Source organism: Xiphophorus maculatus, chromosome 23 (assembly GCF_002775205.1).
Source record: "Xiphophorus maculatus strain JP 163 A chromosome 23, X_maculatus-5.0-male, whole genome shotgun sequence".
NCBI classification, from domain to species: Eukaryota; Metazoa; Chordata; class Actinopteri; order Cyprinodontiformes; family Poeciliidae; genus Xiphophorus; species Xiphophorus maculatus.
The window spans coordinates 9,168,289-9,190,367 of record NC_036465.1 but is presented as its reverse complement, the minus strand read 5'-3'; the positions used below and the strand labels follow the sequence as shown (position 1 = coordinate 9,190,367).

Sequence of the window (22,079 nt, the reverse complement as noted above, 5' to 3'; positions counted from 1 at the left end):
ATATCACAGGAAAGACAAAGCATTCATAATGCAGGCAGTGGAGTCCAAACAAACTCTAACACAAAACAAACTGAACGTTAAAACTACAGACGCCACCGCTTATGAGAAAAAGCAAAGTCGCTCGAAACAGAAATGACAAAACTACGATTAACTGCAAAGGAGAGCAGTTAAAAAATTAAAACAAGTTAACTGAGCAGGAGTTTTTATTTGGAATAAATTTTAATTGGTTCGTCCAAAGTTCACTTTGGTCTATACAATTTTATAAATCTTTAAACCATTGTCACGTATGCATTTGTGTAATATTACCAAAAAACAAATTACAATTATCTACAGGATGATTATTTCACTTACAACAGTTTTAAAATTAATATTAAGGAATTATTAACCTAACACAAGCTGATTTATCTGGCTGAAAAGTTACTTGTAAATTATTTTTGTCTTATTTTAAGTCCACTAAGATATTTGCACTATAAACTAGACCAAAATACTTGGTAAAATCTTGTGTTTTTGCAGTGTAACTTCATACTTTTGCTCTATGTTTTCTTTTTGGCTGGAAACACAACGATAACAAGTTTCTCTGGACGATAAATTACCCCAGAAATTATCGCGATAAATGATAATATTGTTGTTTTAAGACCAACAATACTGGTTCTAAATATTGCTACATTTTTAAATAATGAAACAATAGTTACATTATAACTATACAATGTAACTATATGTAGTTATATAACTATGTAATGTATATAATGTAACTATAAATGTAACATTATAGAATTATATAATTTAACTATTGTTACATTATATTATGATATATTATTATATATCATGGTTCATCCTGTGATTAACTGATTTATTGATTATTGACACTGGCCTGTGTGTACAGTCAGTGAGCGGCTCTCCTACCTGATGGCGTGCGCTGCGTCCTGAACGCCGTGCGCCTGGTTCTCCTGTAAAACATGGAGCAGCTGCTCCGCCTGTCCTCCGTCAGCCTCCCGGTACAGACATTCATCTCTGGGCTCTTTCTTCATCGGCTTCAGCGACACATGCTGCGCCCTGCCGTGGCCTTTGGACCCTCCGCGGACCACGCCCCGCCCGTTGGAAGCCCGCTGGCTCTCGTAGCCAGCGTTGGCGTCAGACCCCGCCTCTTCGTCGTCGATCACCACCAGGTCAGAGGGCATCTCTTTGAACTGGTAGACCAGCCGCTGCCCCTCCACTTTGGCGAGGATGCCTCTCTGATAGTAGTACCTGGGGGAGGAAGTAGGCGAGAGTCCGTTCAACCAATTATTGACATTATCGCGATTAAAGTTTAACGACTCTCATAAAAATTTAAGCTGCCGTTCCAGAGTGTTAATAAGAACATATCAGTGGAAATGGTGTCTTCAAGGTTAAATGCTGGATGAGAGTTTGTGTGCATGATAATGTCACATTGGCAGACGTGGCTCATTGGTATTCTGCTCTCACCTGAGAGCCCTCCCCATGGTCTCATAGTTCATGTCGGGCTTGTTCTTGTGCTTGCCCCAAAGCTTTGAAACAGCCTTGGAGTCCACCAGCTTAAAGATGCCTTTTTCACGCTGCGTCCACTTGATGTATTTGGGACAGGTGTTTTTATCCTGCAGCAAAGCCAGGAGGAATTCCCACAGGTAGATGGTGTTGCCTGCAAATTAAAGAGGCTAATTTGAGTCCATGGTTACAACATGCAGGCACAGATTCAAGCTTTCAACCAGTACTAGTGTTTATTTTGTCTTTTATTTAGATCAGGGCCGTATCAAAGACCTGAATGTTCTTAAAGGGCCGGTTGTTCCTGAATGTCTTGATAAACTGTTAAAATATCAATAAATAACTGTTTTCAATAGGTGATTCTTAAAATTAAATAATATTGAACATCTTTCCACGCTGATCAGACCCTCCAGGATTTTGTGATTGTTTTTGTGGTTTTTTGCAATCATAATCACAGACTTGTGGTGCTAATTTAGAAATAATCGTAAGCAATTTTTACGATATTTGAGATAATGTACGACGTTAGATGAGACTTTCAATTAATCTCCTTATCAATCACAGACTATAACTTGACATCAAGTAAGGCTGAGGCAGCAGTCACTTGGACTCAATGTTTTTGACCAATTTTGAGAAAAATTTGCAGTAAAATTGTGGGGATCTGTTGATTTTGTGTGAATTTTGCATATTTATGAAAAACTAGAGGGACTTTTTGATGTAATTCGGAGTCTAGAGGGCCACATAAAAAGCTACGGCGGGCCAGATTTGGCCCCCGGGCCTTGAGTTTGATACATGTGATTTAGACAATTAATCAAATAAAAACATTCTGCAGATTTTTTTGCTTTTTTGTGATCAAATTAGTTTTTTATCTTTTAAAAAATATTTGCATATTACAAAAAAGAGCATGGAATATAAATTCATTAGCCTGTTTACATGTTTATATAACTCCATAAGAAAAAACAAACAAAACAAGAGAAAAAAACTGATTCATTAAAGCTTTTTGTTACATATATATTGCAAACATATTAAAATATGCAAATAAATAAATACTTCAATTCATTTTTTAAATGGGAAAATAAATATTTTATTGCACAAATACAATAACAGCATTTCTTCAGTGCATGCTTGATTTCTATTATTTGAAACGACGAACCTAAAGCTAAAAAAATACTTTCTGCTTGACTTATCAATGCAGTGAAGGGTTTATCTGTTCATTATTTCTTCAATTACAAGATTAGAAAAATGGGTTTAATTGAAGATTTTTTTCTTCTTTTATACAGAATTTGAACCAGGTGAAGCTAAACTGAAGCTATGCCGCTGAAATAGTTCTGTGTAGAATTATTTACAAAAGTTTTTTATTTTAAATGCAAAATGTCTGTTTTTTGGTTTATTTCGATTTTATTACTTCTGAGTTTGTTATTTTGAGTCTGTATTCTCCAGTAAACAATTAATAAATTACTAAATTACCCTGCAAAAACATAAAATATTAACTATTTTCGTTCTAGTTTCCAGTGCAAATATCTTCTTAGTACAGTTGAAATGAGGCAAAACTAACACAAAAGTAACTTTTCAGCAAGAAATAGGAATTTGTTCTCAGTACATAATTCTTTAATATTGACAAAAGGACTATTTCACTGGCAGATTATTTCACTTATAAAAGGACATTTACTAATGTACCTGTCATAAAAAATAAGGATACCCTTTGAAATCCTGTGTTTTCCAATATTAAAGTCACTTATAAATTAGTTTAGATTTTTTAAAGTGTAATAAGATTTCTGAACTAGAAACTAAACCAAAAATACTCGATTAATTGCTCCAGCCCTAATTTATCTAGATGTTCAGTTTGTATATAGAAGCCACAGAGTTGCAGGAGAAAATATTTTCTTTCCTTCCAGTTATTGTTGTGACAGGGATTTGTCCGCCTGAGAAGGAAATTAATTATACCAAGCTCGGATGTAGATTCCTCTAATTTGCCAGACTTCAGCGGCCGGCAGCGTTTAAAAACAGCAACACTCCCAGAAGTCACCTGAATCCCCGACCAGGTGACAGAGTGATGCATTCGTGGGCGTCTGAACCAGACGTCCCAAACCCCTTCCCCCTATTGTGTCGTTGTGAACGGCCCAAACAAAGCGGCATCGCCCCTACATCTATCAGTAAAGCATCAGCGTGCCCTCCAGCATGCAATCACTCCTGTTTCCCCGAGAAACACAACACCACCCGATCCCCTCATCCATTAACTCGCTCAGGTTCAACCCAGATGGACTGCAGGGGCCGAGGGCAGCTGGTCGCCCGCTCCACTGGAGGAATCGGAGCAATCACAAGAGGAGGAGAGACCTTGATTTTTATTGGCTCATTACAGAAAAGTGGACTAGTTGGTGAGGCTTACCTTTGCCCTCTTTGCTCTTCTTCCTGAGTGGCAAGTTAGGGGTTGTGATTGGAGAGCAGGGACGCACTACCCGGGGCTTTCGCACTGATTCAATGTGAGAAGCAGCATGTTAGAAGGTCAAAGGACACAACAAAATCATGTAATCACCTTCTACTCTAAACTGTTGCAACAAATTATTACTTAACTAGAAAAATAAAGTCTTACCTTTGGTTTTTTTCTGAGGTTTTAAGGGAATCTTTTGAGAAATCTCATCCATGGATGACGTGTCTTCATCCAGAGACATGTCCAGGGCAACGTTGTCCATTTGGTCCGGCCTGAGTGGCGCGTACGTCATCTCTGACTCCAGCAGATGGTTGTAGGTGTGAACTGCACAAACAGCAACAACATACAAAAATTACACCTTGTTTTGCATAAAGCAGAGAAATAAATAAAAGCTGCTATCGTCTATTTTAGTAATCAAGTAATCTACTGATGACTGAGTAATTAATCGTCTTCTGTAGTAGCTACTTAAGATAGTAAAAGAAATCTAGTGTGAGCTGTGGTGGCGCAGGGGTTCAGAACAACCCACATATGGAGGCCTTGTCCTCGACACGGCCGTCACAGGTTCGATTCCCAGCCTGGCGACCTTTGCTGCATGTTTTCTCCTTCTCTCATTACCCACTTTCCTGTCAATTAACTATCAAATAAAAGCCACTAGAGCCAAAAAAAAACTTTTTAAAAAAAGTAAAAGAAAACTATGCTAGTAAATAAACAATTAAGTTCCTTTTTTTTATTTACTGAACATTACTTTCAGTCTGATGTTTGAAATATGAAAAAGATTTTTTCATAAAACAGATATTTCTAATTATCCTTTATTATTTTTTTTCCACATCATTACTCTTCTTGATTAGCAAGCAACAAAACAGAGCTGGAAGAGCTAAAACAGGGGAAAGTTATACTACGAAGAGCTGTAACGATTCCTCAAATGATTCGATTGTTAAAATTCCTCAGAAAAATATTTGCCTCAAGCTTCGTTAAATTATGTTTTGTTATTTAGCGAGCCGTGTTCTGGCCAGGTGATTGATTATGTTGCGCAACACTCTCACTTTCACCTCTAAGTTGTTGCTAATGCTAGCAACATAGCGCACTGTGGCAGTCCAGCTGTCATTTATGTTTTTATGTACGACATAGGAGCCAAATCCCATCGCTGGCATGAACACAAAAACTATAAACGGCTGAGCAAAGAGTTCATCTATTAAAGAGACTGAAGATGAATACATGAACTAAAAGCTGGTTTCTGGAGCTTACAGATTTATTATTAAATTGAATATAATTTCAGATTTTTGTATAGTTTTTGTCCAGGTTAACTTAAAAAAGGAGCTATTATTGTTACAAATTAAGTAATTGTAGGGATGCGCAAATATGAAAAATTGGGCTGATGTTGATATCTGATATAAACACTGCTGCTATGGTAGAATTTAGCAATATTTTACTTTATCACATTTTTTTATTTGATTACTCAATTAATCATAAGAATAATCAATGCAATACTCATTAAATAATCGTTTACAGCAGCCGTAAAAGACAGCAAAGTCTGGTTTGGAAGTATTTTAAACTGAAACCATTTTAAAATAATTGTGTGATTTACTTCAGGCTTGGGCCTCTACAGTTAATTTGTCAGGTTGGACTTTTTTTAGGACCGATCTAAACTGAAACGCCCATTTTGTTTTGCATCATTTACACAACGCATTGAGGTGTCTCTTTCTTGGCGGCACATCTTCCTCCATAGCTGCTAATAGCACTTAGCATTTGTCAGCAGCTCATTGGCGAAAGTGAGAGCGTTGTGCAACACAAATAATTATCCAGCCAAATTAAATGGCGCTAAATAGTAATACATAATCTAATGAAGCTTCGAGGTAGATAACTTCCATTTTAAGGCTTGAGATACTCGAATCATTCGATGAATCGTTACAGCCCTAAAATAAACATAAATAAACTCACTCATTCGCTTCTCATCCAAAATATTATTTGGAGACTCCATGTTCAGCAGAGCTGCTGCAGCTTCGTTCGTCTCCATGCTGTCTTCGGCACGGGAAACTCTCGTTTCTGTCCATCAAAAGACAAAAATGCATCAAAATAGTTGGCAACATAACTGGAAGTTACATGTGAAATAATTAAGTTTGTCACAATAAATTTTTTCTGGACAATAAATTGTCCCAGTAATTATTGCGATAAATTAGAATATTGTTGTTTTGAGACCTTTTTCAAGTAATAATGGCAAAATAATGCAAGTCCTCCCCCTCAATAAACAATAAACTTACATTTTTGTATACAACACTGAAAATGGAAGATCTTTTAAATTTCCAAAATAAAACATGACAACCAAAAACAATAAATAAGATGGATTACAGAGTCTCTGAAAACAAAATTACAATTTAAAATATATTAGTCATCAGAACAGAAATGATTGAGTTCATCTTAATTTAATTAATCGCTTACTGTAAGAGGCTTAGAAATAATTGTGTTAGATTAGTTCCAGTAATAGTGTTGGACACAGAAAATCTAGACACTTTTACACAGAGCTGGGAAAAGGTTCAACCTGTCACAGATTTTCTCTAGTTTTTTTCAAACTTAAGTGTTTCATCAATGATAATCAAATGTAGTTTAATATCACTTAAAAATAACCCAATTAAATACAAACATCTTCAAATGAGGATTTAATGTATTAAGTGAAATAAGGTACCAAAACCAAAACAACCTTACAAAATTCTGAATAAAATGTGATTAATCACAGAAGATGGGTTCAGTTTTCCAAATCATACCCAGGTCTAATGTTAGACATGTAGATTTAAGAGATCACTCAAGTAGAACCTGACTTACAACATGATGTAGGAAAACAACAAAATAAAAAGCTGCAAATTATGAAATTAGACAATAGCTGAGAAACATCGTTGACCTCTATCAGTGTATGTGAAATGTTTCCAAAGTGTCGTGTCTTCACCTGAGAGGTCCACTCCTTCTGAAAGGATGGATGGTCCCTCCACCACGTTGAGAGTCGTGTCCACCATGATGCCGTTAGTCACCTCGTCCGACTCGAGGCCCGAGTAGACCTGCAGCAGGTCGGTGGTGGGTACCTGCTCCACGATCACGGCTGGGAATACTGACGGGTCGTCCAACTGCGCAGAGAAAACACACGTGTACATACGATGAGACATGAGGTATTATAACACATAATACCTGCTGGGGCTCTTGGACATATATGTGAATTAAAAGATTCAAAACATACAGTAATTCCTTCACTATGCATTATTATTATTATCGGTTTAATGTTCTGATTAGGGAGGCAAGTTATTAATTGATTACTTCATAGAGCTAACTTTTTCATAAATTTAATTTTTAAAAATTCAACATTATTTTGTATCATTTGTATTAAATACTGACTGAATAATGAAAAAATTTTGGTTTTCGCACATTATTAAATTTAGACATATTTATAAAATATAACAAAACAGGAACCTCTAAGGATGCTGAATAGAAAATTTTAAAAATAATAAATAAAATATTGGAAACATTAATTCATGAGGTTGCTCTTAAAAGAATATTAAAACGTTGCTCCATGACAGTCGTAAAAATCAACCGGGTTTATTGAAGTCATATTTTCTGGGTTTTCTCACCTAGCACATAATTTTTAGCAATTAGCAAGTATTTTTTTTAAAAAGAAGTTGCTCTGTAATGTAGCTAACCTATATGAGCGCTTTTAAAGTGAAAATCAAAGATTGTCGAGTGTTTATATTTCAAAACAGAACCGCATAAAGTGTATTTTCACCCCACAACGGACTCTGTTTTGACCGTTTATCTTCCCCGTTCTGCTGTAGCTCCGCCATCTTTGCTTTAGTACCAACGGCTCCGCTGGCGTCCCCTGCTGGATGGAGGCCAAACTACACCATTAAAAAAAGGTCTAAACTTAATCGATTTGAGCTCATTTTAATCCAATAAACCGTGAATCGAGAATTAATCTTTAACTAATTGTTTGGATCCCTAGTTCTAAACCAATTTGGCCTCTTTTATTGCTTTGTAAGACGTTGTGGATTCATACTCAGCCTGAGCTAATGTGGAGGCACGCAGCATGGAAGAGAGATCATTTCTGTTGTGTTGCAGCGGCCCGCTGGGGCGTTGTGAAGAAGACGGGAACCAGCTGTCTGAGAACCTAATCTTATGCCCAGAAATTATATAAACCCAAATGAATGTTAATGAATCAGATATGAATTGCAGACGAGCACCTTCTTCATCACGCTCTGGGAATTCTAACCTCGCCGTCTCATTTTGGGCTTAGCGAGGCCTGATGAGTGGGGCAGCGGAGGGACCGGGGGAATTGGTGGAGGGTGGGCCGAACCGTAGAGCTACATCTGAGGAGACAAGCACTGTCTGAGAGCTCCTCCAGCGGGGATCGTGTCAAGAATGGACGGCCACTGGGCGGCTGGTTGGTGAGGGCAAAGCAACTCCATTCTTTAATTAAGAGAGTCATGTTCTGCTCTAAATGTGAAAGACGCGCTTTGGAGAGCATGAAAAGATAATATTATAAACTGAATTATTATTATTATTACTAATAGTAGTGCTTGCAAGTAGGCCTGCTGCAATAAATTTTACTGGACGATAAATTGTCCCTAAAATTATTGCAATAAACGATAATATTGTTGTTTTAACACCATTCTCTAGTAATATATTGATAATCTCTTCTCGAATGCTAATAAACTCAACACTGGAGCTGGAAGATATTTTAAATGTCCAAAAAAACAACATTAAGCAGAAGTAAAACCCACACAAAACAGAAACAATAAATAAAATGGATTGTTTAGTCTCTGTAAACAAAATTATTACCTTTGAAAAAATATTAATCATCAAAATGACATTATTGAGGTCATTTTAATTTATCATAGCATTAATTGTTTGTTTGTTTTTGTTTACTGGGCCAGGCACACTTAAGAGAACAATAAATTTTTCATTTGAGTACTTACATTTATTTAGGTATTTATTTGATTATTTACTTATTACATATTTAAAACTCTTTTAAACTTAGTGTTTTTAATAAATACTGTTATGTGTCTATTTAATCTTTACTTATTGACAACATAAGCAAATATTTTATAATGTATTTTTTCATTTAAGTTTTAGTTTTAAACCATCATACTCACAATGGAAGTGATTTTACTTTTTCATTTAACTACTCCTTTCTCTTTAAAGTCATACGTATAACTATTTAGTTATGTATTTGACTATTTACTTATTTATAACATATTATTTAAAACTTTATTTTATGATGAGCTGCTAATGGTTTTAACAAGTACCCTATTATTATTATTTTCATTATTTTTTGCTTATTGACAACTTAATGTAGCGTAATTTCAATTCTTGGTTTAAGTTTAAAATATAAACGATCTTAGTCAGAATTTGTGTTTTATTTCCATTTGTTTTCTTAGTTTACTATTTAATCTTTTAGGCTTTTTGTTCGTTTGTTTTGGTTTAATTGTTTCTGTCTAATGTTCCTGGGGATATAATTGTTTTAATATAATGTATTTTGTAGATATAAAGGAAAAACTAATCTGAAGAATGAGCCAAAAACGCCCAGCAGATGGCAGCAGAGTACACTTTAAATCTCAGCTGAAGTCGTTCCCTTTCTCAGTTTGAATGCCAACTTCTTTGTTTTTATTCAGTGTCCAAAAGATTGTGAAACAAAGTATTAAAAATAAAATAATCCAACCCACATGGCTAAGGACAAAATGAAACTTATTTTTAAGAGGTCATTGGACCAAAATCTCTCACATTAAACACAGAGAACAGTGAAGTGGCATCTGCTATTCTAGCTTACATAGATGTGATTTTTCTTTTTTCCATCTTCAGCCACTCAGTGAAGATCAATAAAAAGCAACATTCCTGCAGTGATGGGTCGGTTTAAGAGAGACACACAGAAAAAAAGGTGCTGTAGGAGCTGTGGGAATAAAGGCGTCTCTGTCTTTTTACACAAGTGTTCATTGTTGGCTGGGACCTCGGGGGCAGACCAGGTGTCCAGGCCTTGAGCTGAGGGAGGGGGCGGGAATGGTGGCGTCCCACTGCATGCCTGTACACTCATTTCTGCTACTGGTTAACCAGGAAGCTAACAGACCGGCTCATTGTTAGCGGTTTGAAATGTTTATGCTCTTTAAGCAGGTATTTCACCAAGGATTTTTAGTACTTACTGTAAAAAATAATGACGTCAACCATAACTTTGAGGATTAAAAGCAAGCATGTTTTTGCTCTGACTGCAGTTTCAATCAAAAATGTTTTCCATTAATGGGAATCTTTGCCACCATCATAGCCAGACGTTGAGGCCGCCACATTGTCTTGGGCTGACTTAACTCGTGTTTTCTGTCCTTGAGCGAGATAAAGATGTGTTTTGCCTACTGGTCCAGAGACAGCAGCTCATCTACCACCTCCTCCCATCAAATCCCACAACATTCTGCTGACCCAGCGCCAAAGACATGTAGAGCTGCTGTCTCTGCAGGTTGTTTTGGTCCTAAATGTTTTCCTTTCCTGTTGCATCTCTGGCCTCACCACTTTGAAAAGACATGAAGAAAGCACAAAGGTTTCAGCTAAAATGGTTTGTGCTGAACATAATTCACATTTTAACTACTCCTTCCTCTTTAATGGCCTGAATACTGTTTCTAGTAGAGGGAACAGGAGTGATAAATATCAGGCTGATTTGCATTTCTGAGTTCCCCATTTTGCCTTTGAAAGCAGCAGCATCTGAGCAGGCTGTTTCCCTCCCCACGCCCCTCTCTCTTCTGCTTTACCTGCCCCGACACAATGGATTTCAACTGCCTGAAGCTTTCAATATCCTCATTGTGAAATTTGGAGCAGTTCTGGAGCCGCCCTTTCTCAAAAGTCAAATGTCTCCAGTAAGAACATTTTGTAAACTCTCCAGTTGGTCCTGGAGGCTAAAGCTAGCAGTTAAGAGATCAAGATCATATAGGGCATATCTTAAAAAAAAACTTTTTCTACTTAAAGCTTTTTTTCTCAAAAAGTAAATTTTTGCATTGTAAAACCTCAGTTTCTCAGAAACATCTTCTTCTATTTGTGAATAAAACAAGAACAGAAAAAAAGAAAAATGATTGTGAGTAGAACCCAAAATATAGATAAAATTAAATTCTTGGTAACCCATTTTCACGTCTCATGTGTTGTATGTATTAGGACACCTTTAAACATCAACCGGCATTTTATTACCAACGCTGGACATATATGTCGGATTCAGTCGCTACATCCTTTGTCATATAACTACATTAAAACATAATACAAAAATTAAAAGCTTAATTTCACATTTTGTTTTTAGGTTCTTTAAACAATTTCTGTAGAAGAAGTTATAGAATTAAAAATAATCAAATAAGTAATAAAATAGCAAGATTTCAAGCTCCATTTTTACTAGCTTGTGTTTAGCGGTGTTGTGGTTGCTAGGCGACAGGACATACTGTGAGGTAATGGTGGGATTAAATCTGAAGACTTGACCTCCCAATGTCACAGCTGCTCACTTTGTTCTTCATGGACCGAGTATTGGAAACACCCAGCGACTGTTTTTCACATTTTCATTGAGAATAGCTCGATGTTAGCTTGTCTTTCAGAATGAAGCTAACAGCTACTGTAGCTCTGCAGAAGCTAGGAGCTAAGCAGAATTTTGTCATTTTAAAACTTACAAATCTCAAAAGCATTATAGTAGTTTATGCTAACATTTCCATGTGAACTTCTAAATCATCATCACGCTTCCTTTCATGAGCTTTGAGAAGCTAATGATTCTTTACACAGGAAAAGTAGCTGGGAAATATAGCAATCATATTAAATGCTAACATTTTAGCATTTCAAACTTTTTCAAAAATCATTAAGTTTAAACTTAGGCAGGCATATTGGATTTGGTCAGACATGTTCTGGTTCTTTCTAAACCAGCTCCAATGGTTAAGTTACCATCAGTTTTGGATCAGAATAATATGAGCTCATTTTCTCTGATTAAAAGGCTTTTTTATATTATTATTATTTTAACCCACCAGTCCAGGTGCTCTTAGAAACAACTCTCTGTTTTAAAACATCTGTTTGCAGAGATATCAACATACATACTATGATTTGTGTAGGCAAACTGTCTCCTTGCACTATAATCCTCCACAAATCTCAGAATAAACCAGCAGGGGGATCAAACATTTCCAGCTAAGGACTACCAAGGCTTCCAACTTCAGGCAAAACCAAACCGGCTTTGGCGATAACTGATTAAGAAAAGCCTGATAAGACTTTCCCACTGTGTAAAATCAGTAGTTTGTGCAGCAAAAACACTTTAAATGAAGTTCAGACTCATTAGTAACAGTGAAAAAGCTCTTTAGCTCAGAGTTACAGATGTTTTATCAGTCACTTTGCTAAAGTGTCCAAAATGCTGCCAGATAGACAATTTCAACACAATGAAAACTTATTTAAATCTTCTGAAACCAACCATTGTTCCCAGCAAGATGGAATGTAATAGTTTCTTTCTTGCTTCAAGATTAGAGTCTAGAACGAGTTAATTTAAAGATTTTAGATCCAAGTGAATCACAAAAGTAAGTTACCTCAGCAATTCTCTTCCCTAAGAAGGTATTTAGTTTTATTTATCAAACAAGTTAAGAAAGAAAATAATACTTAAACTGATATTTTATAGCATAGTAATCAGAAAACCACTGAAATTACTTTCTTGAACTAAATATTCAAAGTGTTTGAATATTTACTTTCTATGAGAAATGGAGCTTGTAATTATATAACAGACAAACAAAGGAAGCACAACAGGAGAGTATTTTCAGTTGTTGGAGGGAATACTTTAAATTGCTGACAGGACTGCGAACTGGATCACATGTTTGGTAAATTTGCCTAAGCCAAAAAACAAAACTAAAATAGAAAACAACAAACAAATGCTGCTGTGGTGCTTTTAAAGACGAGAGGGGAAAACTATTTTAAAAAATCACCAATGGATTAATTTAGGACTTATGATGGAAAATAAGGGCATATTTAAAACTTTTAAAGGTTTGATTATTAATCATAACTTATGAAAAGCCTGCAGAAACCCCTACTAAAGCACACACCTTCATATTAACATAATAACTTTAATCAACGTTACCAGATGCAAAACTAACACTTTGACTTTACTTCAGTGACAAATATGGAGATAGTTTAATATTTAGTGTACTAAATCTTGCTACATCCCTACTTAACAGAAAATCTCTTTGAAAATCAAGGAAAATAAGATCAAAACTGAATAGCTGAAGATGACAAAAGCTGAAATTCATCACATGCTGAGTCTGGAGAGGCTACTCATTGACTTCCACATCCAATATAGCAGAGCTAATCATTGCAGAAGCTGTGATTTCACTCAGCTATAATAAGTTTATTGTGGTTTTAAAACCGCCATCCAAAGCCAAAGCCCACCTGACAGAGTGGATTTCAGTGCTTTACCATGACTTGCTAAAAAAGAGCTGAGGCGCTTGCACAATAGGCTGAGTGGGTGCCACCAACAACAAAACTGTCGCAGTGGAACAATGTGAGACCTTTTAGGTGAATTACTGCGTCCCTTCCAAGCAGCGACACAACTGGTCTGTCAGGTTGGGCCTGAAGCGGTGCTATTCAGGGATCCAGTAACAACTTGTCTCAGGTACTGGCGCACATAAACACTCGTTTCTCTAACAAACAAGCCTGCTCCACAGGATCCAGCGTCTGCTGAGGGGAGGAGATAACCGATGCAGCTCACCGCTCCAATGACAAGACACACAGGCGCTAATATGTGTGTCAGGTAAATGCAACGGCAACCTTTGTGCTGCAACCATGTTCAGGTTGAAGCCCCACCCCGGCTGCCTCCCACGCACAACGCAACCCAACTCCGCCGCAGGTTTCTCTGTCTCTGCTCCCAGCAGCAGCCTCCGTCTGCCTCCAGAGAAAGGCTGTTATAGTGAACTAACGCTAACGAGATAACGAAAACGACAAAAACGGTTATTAATGGGGAAAAACAGGAACTAACTGGAGCGAGACCATGTGTTTGTAAAACTAACTAAAACACACTGAAATTATAGATATTATATCCTTCGCTTTTGTGTTTATGAATCTATTTACTAGCCTTTCGAACTGATGGAAACAAGCAGTTTACATCAGTTATCTGCAAAGTATGGTGCTAATTATGCTAGTCTGCAAGATGGCGACAGGAAAAGCTGAGAGAAAACGCCAGACTCAGCTGATTGTAAAACAATAACTGAAAACATTTTCTGAAAATTGAATCATCTGCTGAGAATTCATTACCCGATCAATGTAACGTGATCACAATAAAAGACTTTGAGCTTTTTGAACTCTGCACCCAAAAATTAAGAGCAGAATTTTAATCTCTGTGGTTGTGTAATCTTTGGTAGTAGTTTTGGTATGAAAGAACTAAAATTACTACTGCAACTAAATAATTGATCCCCTTTTAAATTATTTACAAATTTTAAAAAATTAAAAATGGAAATGGCCAGTCACAGACAAATTTAAAGCAAGCAGTGTTAAGGCTATTGTAAACACAAAGTAAATTTGATGAGTAAATTCCTGCCTAATTACTTACAAATTTACAAGAAAAACCTGTTTTCTCTCTTTCTGTCAGAAACTTTTCACTCTTCTTCTTTGGTCTCAACGAGTCTTTTCTTTTTTTTACAGAGACTTTATTTTATTTGATGTTTCTGTCGTTTTATTTATTTTCAATATTTAAAATGTCTTCCAGTTCCAGTGTTAAATGTTCATCAGAACTTAAAGTTTACTCATCTTTGAGAATATGTTCTTGTATTATTAACATCCTATTACATGGAAATGGTCACAAAATAACAACATTATCGTTCATCGCAATCAGTTCTGGGACAATTTATCCTCCAGCAGAATTTGTTATAATGACAGTCCTCATTGCAATCAGAAACTTTTCTTTATTTTATAGGATTTTTGTCTGACAAGGAAAAGTGGAATAAAGTTATAATTAAAACTCTGTATGTTATTATTTAGCCCTCTTTACTCTAATAACTCAAACTAGAATCAGGTGCAACGAACTGCCTTCAAAAGACACACCTGATTAGAAAATAGAGTCCACCTGTCTGTAATTTAATCTCAGTATTAATCCAGCTGTTTGTCAGAGGTCAGAGAATCAGTCAGCGAGCTGCATGATGCTGAAATGATTATGAAACAGCATCATAACTTATTTTTTCTTAATTTTTATTGCTTCTAGAAGGAATAAAGAATGGATTGAGTTTTAAAAAAAGGGAACGGTTGTGAAAAAGATTCACCTTCATTCACATATCCAGGTGTTAAAAATCTCGACCCAAATCCAAGTCAAAATCTGTGAAATGAAAGTTGATACACTATTGACTATTTTACAAAAATGAGCAAAACCTCTGTATTTTTATTTGCTGGAACTTTAAAGTGTTGAGGCAAATTTTCCATTGGTAAAAAATTTAAATAACTAAAACTTGCAATTTTCTTTTACTGCACGACTGGCTAACTTTCTGTTGGTCTGTCACCCAGAATCTCAGTGAAATACATCGAAGTTGTGGAAAAAAGCAAAGTGTTTGGGGTGAAACAGATGAATGGTCAAGTTTTTACTCCAAACAAATCTTCCAGAAAACGTAAAGTGCCGAGTCATTCATGGAAAATACCTGATTCATCTCATCTATCCCGTTGGAAAATTCAAACACCAGTTCGCTGGGCTGTACTGCAGTCGTCATGGCAGAGGAGTTCAGAGGGCGGGGACCAGGCTAAAATGTCCCCACTGTAATGTTCACTCCTCCTCCTCCTCCTCCTACTGCTCCTCCTCTTTCTTCTTCTTCTTCTTCTGCTGCTGCTCCACCTCAGTAAATAGCCTCTGTGTCTTCCTGTTTTCTGATGCGGCGCGGCTCGAGCTGAATGTGAGAGAGAGTCGAGGTTTCACTGGAGAGCCTCGTCCCTCTCTGACACAGAGGCCAGACCCCGCTGCGCCTGGCGCATCTACACCTGCAGACAAAAAAAACAAAACACGGGAGGGCAAAGGTCAGCAAACATGGCAGATCAGTCGAATATCACCAAGAAACAAGAGGCTGGTACAAGCTTAGCATTAAGAAGGCCTCACTGGGGGTCAGGAAGAACAAACTTATCTGGGTTATGTCTATTTTTTATCTGTGACGCTACAAAGTCATATCCTTCACAAGAAAAAAAAAATCAAATCACTCTGATTCCTGTATTCCTGTGTGATAAAATGCTTAAAATATGCAGATAGAGTGAAAGATCTTCACCAAAAAGCTTCTGGAGCAAATTATTTCTATAATTTGCAGATAATGTTGCACTAAAACTGTCAAGAACGACTGTAAATACACTTCAAAAACACAATGTCTAAGCAAGTAAATTTGGTTTAGTTTATTGTGCAAATATCTCAGGTCATTAGAAATAAGACCAAACTAACTTTTTAGAAAGATGTAGTAGCTAACATGGGAAAACGTCTTGCTATAAGTGAAATAATCTGCCAATCAAACTAGTAATTTTTCATCAATATTAAGGAATTATTAACTTAAAACAAGCTCCTATATCTTCCTTAAAAGTTACTTGTAAGTTAGTTTTGTCTTAATTCAAGTGTACTAAGATATTTGCACTATTAAGTACACCAAGTGTTACTTGTGTTTTTGCAGTGTAGTAAACTGAGATAAAGTGAGATGTTTGCTGCATCAAAAAACATTTTGGAGCTTTTCAGCTCGATGTGCCACTGTACAGATCAAATAATTATACTTTAAAATACAAAATAATGAAACAGAAAATTCATAAAAACAAGGCAAATCACACTGGATGTACCAGATTTCTTGAGGAGTTACAGTTATACTTCTTCTGATGGATGACGCTCGAAATTCTGACTTTTTTCCAGACAGTGAATGCACCACATTAAGCACCATTGGACTACAACACTCTTAGAAAAACTTAAATCTACATTTTTCTTTACAACCTGTGTGTGACATATTAACACACATATGGTCAATATGTGTGTTAATATATTGACCTGTATGTAGGTCAATATATTGAGCAATAGAGCGCAAGACTTTCAGCAAGTAACAGGAAGGATGAACAGCTGCTCTGGTTTAGCGGTTTGAGCTTTAAACCTCTGTTAAATCTCAGAATAAATGTAAAGATCTGCCTAAAAACAACTTTTTTAGTAATGCTAGTGATGCTACTTGTGTTAATTGCTAATATAGGATGCTATAGAAATCTCAAAGGTGACTTCTGCTTCTCTGAACAGGTTAGGATGGGTTTATGGACTAAAATTACATTTTTGCACAAAACCATTCTTAGATAATGATATTTTAGTCTGGTCAGTTCTGCCTGTTTTGGGGTGTCTTGTCACTTTAAATCCTAATAAGCTGCTGCTGGCCACGCCCCCCCAGCTCAACGTTTACATTCGCACATGAAAATAACTGGAAACAGGTGAACAATTATACAACCCTACATATTTAAAAAGCCGAAGTGGAGCCTCCCGCACAACCAACAGAAATACAGCAAGTTGTTCATGGATGCCCGTTGCTAGGTAACGGGCTGGGCTTGGCTGGGGTTGCTAGGTAACGGGGCACCAAAAGACACTAAGTTATTGCCAAAAAACGGGTAGGTGGTTTTTTGTTTAAAGCTGTAGCTGTGCTTTTAGAAGCAGTTGAGACCCGAATGTAAGTACAAAAACATACAAAATGTGAACTTTCCATAATATGTCCCTTTTTAAAATGGAAACTCTGTAAATCTTTTACACAAACTCAGAGCAGGAAGGCTTGAAAATAGATTTTTTTTTTTTAAATTATGTCCTTTTTCATTTTACAACAAAAAAGCCCTCGTTTGATGATGATCCCAACTTTCTCTTTCCTCTCATATATTTCAAACTCAGCAACAACAGACTTGAGAGCTTCGATTTAATCACAGTTGACTTTCATTTCATGACCGTGTGACCCTGCCGGCAAGGCGCTCTGGATCGTAAGGCTCAGGTTCTGATATTCTGATCACATGAGAGGGGCGAGGCGGTCCGGGTGAAGCCTCACATGCCGATTAAAGATCGGTGCCCCTCTGTGCCGACCCTCATGGGAACGGCTCTGATGTCAGACTGGGAGGGAAACTGGGAGCACAGCTGCCAAACATCACCCTCAGGTAAGAGCAGCGATGCCTCAACATATTTTTACTCAAGTAAAAGTAAAAATTAGCCATCAAAGAAATGATTCAGGAGTGAAAACGTATTTGGAAAAAAATCTACTTAAGTACTGAGTAAGTGATCAAAACATAAATCATTTAATATTTAAAAATTACTTCATCAGATGGACTAAAATGTAAAGATAAGTGGAAATGTTAGTATTTTAATAAAAATAATGTGATTTTATATTTTTGTTACAAAATCAGGCAAAAGAAACCACATGAGTTTCTTTGAATATAAAACTTTAACACAAACTGCAGGTGTGTGTCTTTATCTGGTGAATTTCTGATTAAACATGTTTGTTTTTCATACAGCAGGTAAAGAATCCAGAAACTTTACTCAGTGAGAGTAGAGATGCTGCATAAATAATAAAATTACTCTCAAGTCAAAGTAAAAAATACAGAGTAAAAAAAAATATTCCTAAAAGTAATTTTTTTTCCAAAGAGTTACTGAAGTAAATGTAACTACTTACCACCCAACTCTGTTTTTTGTGTTGTTTTTTTGCAGTATGTGTATAAAACTTAAATTATATTTTGTATATATATTATTTCTCTTTTTCTTTCTTGTTTCTTTTTTGTGTTTTTTAAATATTCTTTTTTTAAATTTCGAAGGAAATAGGGTTCAGTGAAACATCATCATGAAGGGGGGATAGTTGTAGGCAATATGGACTTTATCACAATATTTTGTGATAACAAAAGTGACAGTAAATACTGTATGCAGAAATTGTACTCAAGTAAGAGTAGAGATACTTCATAATAAAATGACTCAAGTAAAAGTAAAAAGTACAGTTAGACCTGGAACGATGAGATAAAATTGTACTGGATGGTAAATTGTCCAAGAAATTATTGCAATAAACAATAATATTTTTAAGTAATATACTGATGATAAGTCAAAGACTAATACCTAAAACAATTTTAAAAATGAAAATAAAACCTACATGTAATGGAAATGATAAATAAATAGACAAAATTACCCTTCAAAAAATATTTGTCATCGGAATAAAAATTATTGCACTTATTTTAATTTCTCATGCATTTAACTGATTGCTTATTGTAACAGGCTAAATGCCATTATTACACATGACAAAATTAATTCTATGGTTTTTTTATTATAGTTGGTAGACAAATAAAAACTCTTCCTGCTGTTGGATACTGCGTATGTATCCAACAGCAGTTTAATAAGATATTAAACTTCTTAACTTGTTTACTGTAAATTCAGTGGGGTTTTTTTTACTGATCTTGCTTTCAAACAGTTAAAATAATATGGCAAACTTTCAAAAATCCAAATTGTTATTTTTTGGTTTGCTACTCCTGCAAGGTTAAAATCAATAGCAATGATTAAAGCGTATTATGTAGGCTAACTACAAGTGATGCTAAAGATAGCTGGTGAGCTACATACATGTCAGCAACAAGGAGCCTTAAATGAAAATATGCCCAGGGCCTCAAAAAGGCTTCGGCCGGCCCTGGCCCAAGAATTGGGTTTAAAATCCTACTAAAAGTTAATTCTGTCCCAAAAAAAGGTTTATTAAGTAGTTAGTACCCAGCTCTAACTGTGTGTAGCTGTGATGAGGTGTGTCCCAGCAACCCGACAGCCACAGCCAGGTTTGGGAGCAGATGACAGCAGGCGTTGGAGAACAAACGGCTAAGCAGCCCCCACCCCGTCGTTGCCCTGCAGCCAAAGCGGAGGCGGAGACGTCAGAGAGCCGTGTTCGGTCGCCCCCCCCCCCCCCCCCCCCCCCCCCCGTTCCCTCCCAGCCAGTCAGTATCCCTGCTTCTCTGCAGGGTGGAGCTTATTTGCTTTGAAATGCCTGTGTAAAAGTCAACACTGCATACCAAACGCATTATCACAGGAGCACTTTTGATGCAGAAGAAAACACATTTTTGTATGTTTTTAGTTTCACTGAACACTGAGAGCGAACAGAGATGTGTGGTTACTGTGTGCAGAAAGGAGAACAGAGACATGGAAACTGAATCTGAGGGTTCGTGTTTCACTCTGCCAGGCGGAGCGTGCCCACAGCCGCCAGAGCTGCAGGTTTCTGCAGCTGCACATGTGGAGCTCAGAGTCCCAGACTGCCAACACAAGATGAAACACTGCAGCTGTAAATAATGTCAAAAACAAAAGGAAAAACGAAGGAAAAATAAAATAAAATAAAGTGGGTGGACATGTGTCCGCCTTGCTAAATTAGACACATTTGCACCAGATGCCTTGCATAGCGACACATTAACTCCTTATCAGATGACAAGAACACAGCAGGACTTTTATCAAATCACAAAATCAGTTTTTCCTCTCCTCTGATTATCTTCATGCATCTACAGCTGAATTTATCAGAGAGGGCTTCATTGATCTGCACGGCCCAGTTGGCAGAGAGCGGACACAAGAGAGGCGGCCATTCGCCAGCCTGCACATCATCCCCGAGCGCATGACAACAGCTGCCTTGTCCCGGCACAGGGGCCGGGTTGTAACTGGACCGGCTACGTCATGAGGAGGAGCGGAGCGGCAGAACAGAGGAGGGAGGGATCCTACAGAGATGTTAGTCAATGCATAATAGTCTGCAGAGCAAATAGACTGGCTCTGGGTGGGGCCCTGTTTTGACAGACTTGAGTATTGAGTATGTTAGTGTGGTTAACAAGGAGGGGTGTCGCGGTGGAGCCTGCAGAGTCCTGTGACGAAACACGACCAGACAAAAGCTTGTGTATATTTTCTTCTATTAATTTATCTGCTTAGCTTGAGCTCAGCTTTGGTTCAAGAAACAGAAATAAATAAGATTCTGCTTCTTTTTGTGCTAAATGAAGAAGCGTGAGCTGTGATGCTCCCTGTGAAGTCGGTGACTGTTTTGCCAAAAGCAGCTGCAGGCTGCAGCTGTGGGGCTGAAACAAGACAGCTTCATTGTGAGGTTAAAAAAAATGCAAATCTGAGCTGCTGATGACTTGAAAAAAAGTGAATCTTCAAAACTTTATCCAAAAAAATGTAAATAATTTTCAGGCTCTTATTGGCCAACACAGATATTCGGCTTTCTGGACTTCAATGTTGAGCCAAAGCCATTTTTTTCTCTCTTAGCATCAAACAGAAACAAAAAAAAATAATTATTGCACGTTCCTAAATAGCAGAGATGTCTATATCTGTATCGGTTCTGATATATTCATCAGGTATTGGTGACAATGTGTCTGATCTATTCAGTCTAATTCTATGCTTTGTGCTCTGAGCGACATCATGTTTTATTATTTATTTTATGTTATATTTAAAATGTCTAATTGAACTTTCTGAGCCATTTGTTGTTTATCTTTATATGCTTATTTCACATTGGCTGAAATACTCCTAAATGTACTGACTGAACAAATTAAAATAGTTTTTACACATTTGACCAAACATGTGAAGCTATTTAAATGTATTTAAATGTGCTGCACTAGTGCAGAGTTGGCAAATAAATGTATAATTCAGTATAATTGTGTTTAACGAAAAAGAAACATGTTAAGTCAGTTTAGAAATGTTTTTCTGTATCGGATCGGTATCGGACGATGCTAAACATCCGATATCGGTATCGGAAGTGAAAAAAGTCAAAGCTAGGTAGCCTTCAGTTCAAATTGAAAGGCACACAGGATTATCACTAATCTTCATCTGCTTCTGAGTGAACTCAAAAAAGTGTATCAAGATGCATTATGTTGGTTTGTACATTTAGAAGCCAAGAAAGACGGACATCTGAGCCTTAATGCACTTAATAAATAGAAAATAAAACTGAGTTTTCAGTATTTGAGCAAATCACAGCCCTGGGAAAAAGGAAAAGAGGTGACTCACTGACATTTTTTCTGATAAATGAGATTGCTATTAAACAAAAAATTATAATAATAATAATAATAATACAATTTAAATATATGATTTTGTCTGACTTACAAACCAAACCAACAGTTATGATCACATTATTGGCTAACAAGGTCAACAATAGTGTGAAACTGGTTCATCTTGGCTACAATAATCAGCATCATGGTTTTAAAAAGTTACACT

At 36.7% G+C, this 22,079-nt stretch overlaps 1 protein-coding gene across 2 annotated transcripts in view; it reads right to left on the bottom strand.

Moving 5' to 3' along the window:
* elf4 (E74 like ETS transcription factor 4) overlaps window positions 1-22,079 on the bottom strand; it is a 63,773-nt gene that overhangs the window by 3,900 nt on the left and 37,794 nt on the right. For both annotated transcript variants that reach the window (XM_023328730.1, XM_014468942.2), the window contains exons 2-8: window positions 15,553-15,886; window positions 6,861-7,035; window positions 5,861-5,965; window positions 4,085-4,246; window positions 3,881-3,964; window positions 1,462-1,654; window positions 904-1,245 (exon numbers count right to left, since the gene is read on the bottom strand). In XM_023328730.1, coding sequence (XP_023184498.1) covers window positions 904-1,245; window positions 1,462-1,654; window positions 3,881-3,964; window positions 4,085-4,246; window positions 5,861-5,965; window positions 6,861-7,035; window positions 15,553-15,621 — 1,130 coding nt within the window. In that variant the 5' untranslated portion in view covers window positions 15,622-15,886. The remainder of the gene's footprint in view (window positions 1-903; window positions 1,246-1,461; window positions 1,655-3,880; window positions 3,965-4,084; window positions 4,247-5,860; window positions 5,966-6,860; window positions 7,036-15,552; window positions 15,887-22,079) is intronic.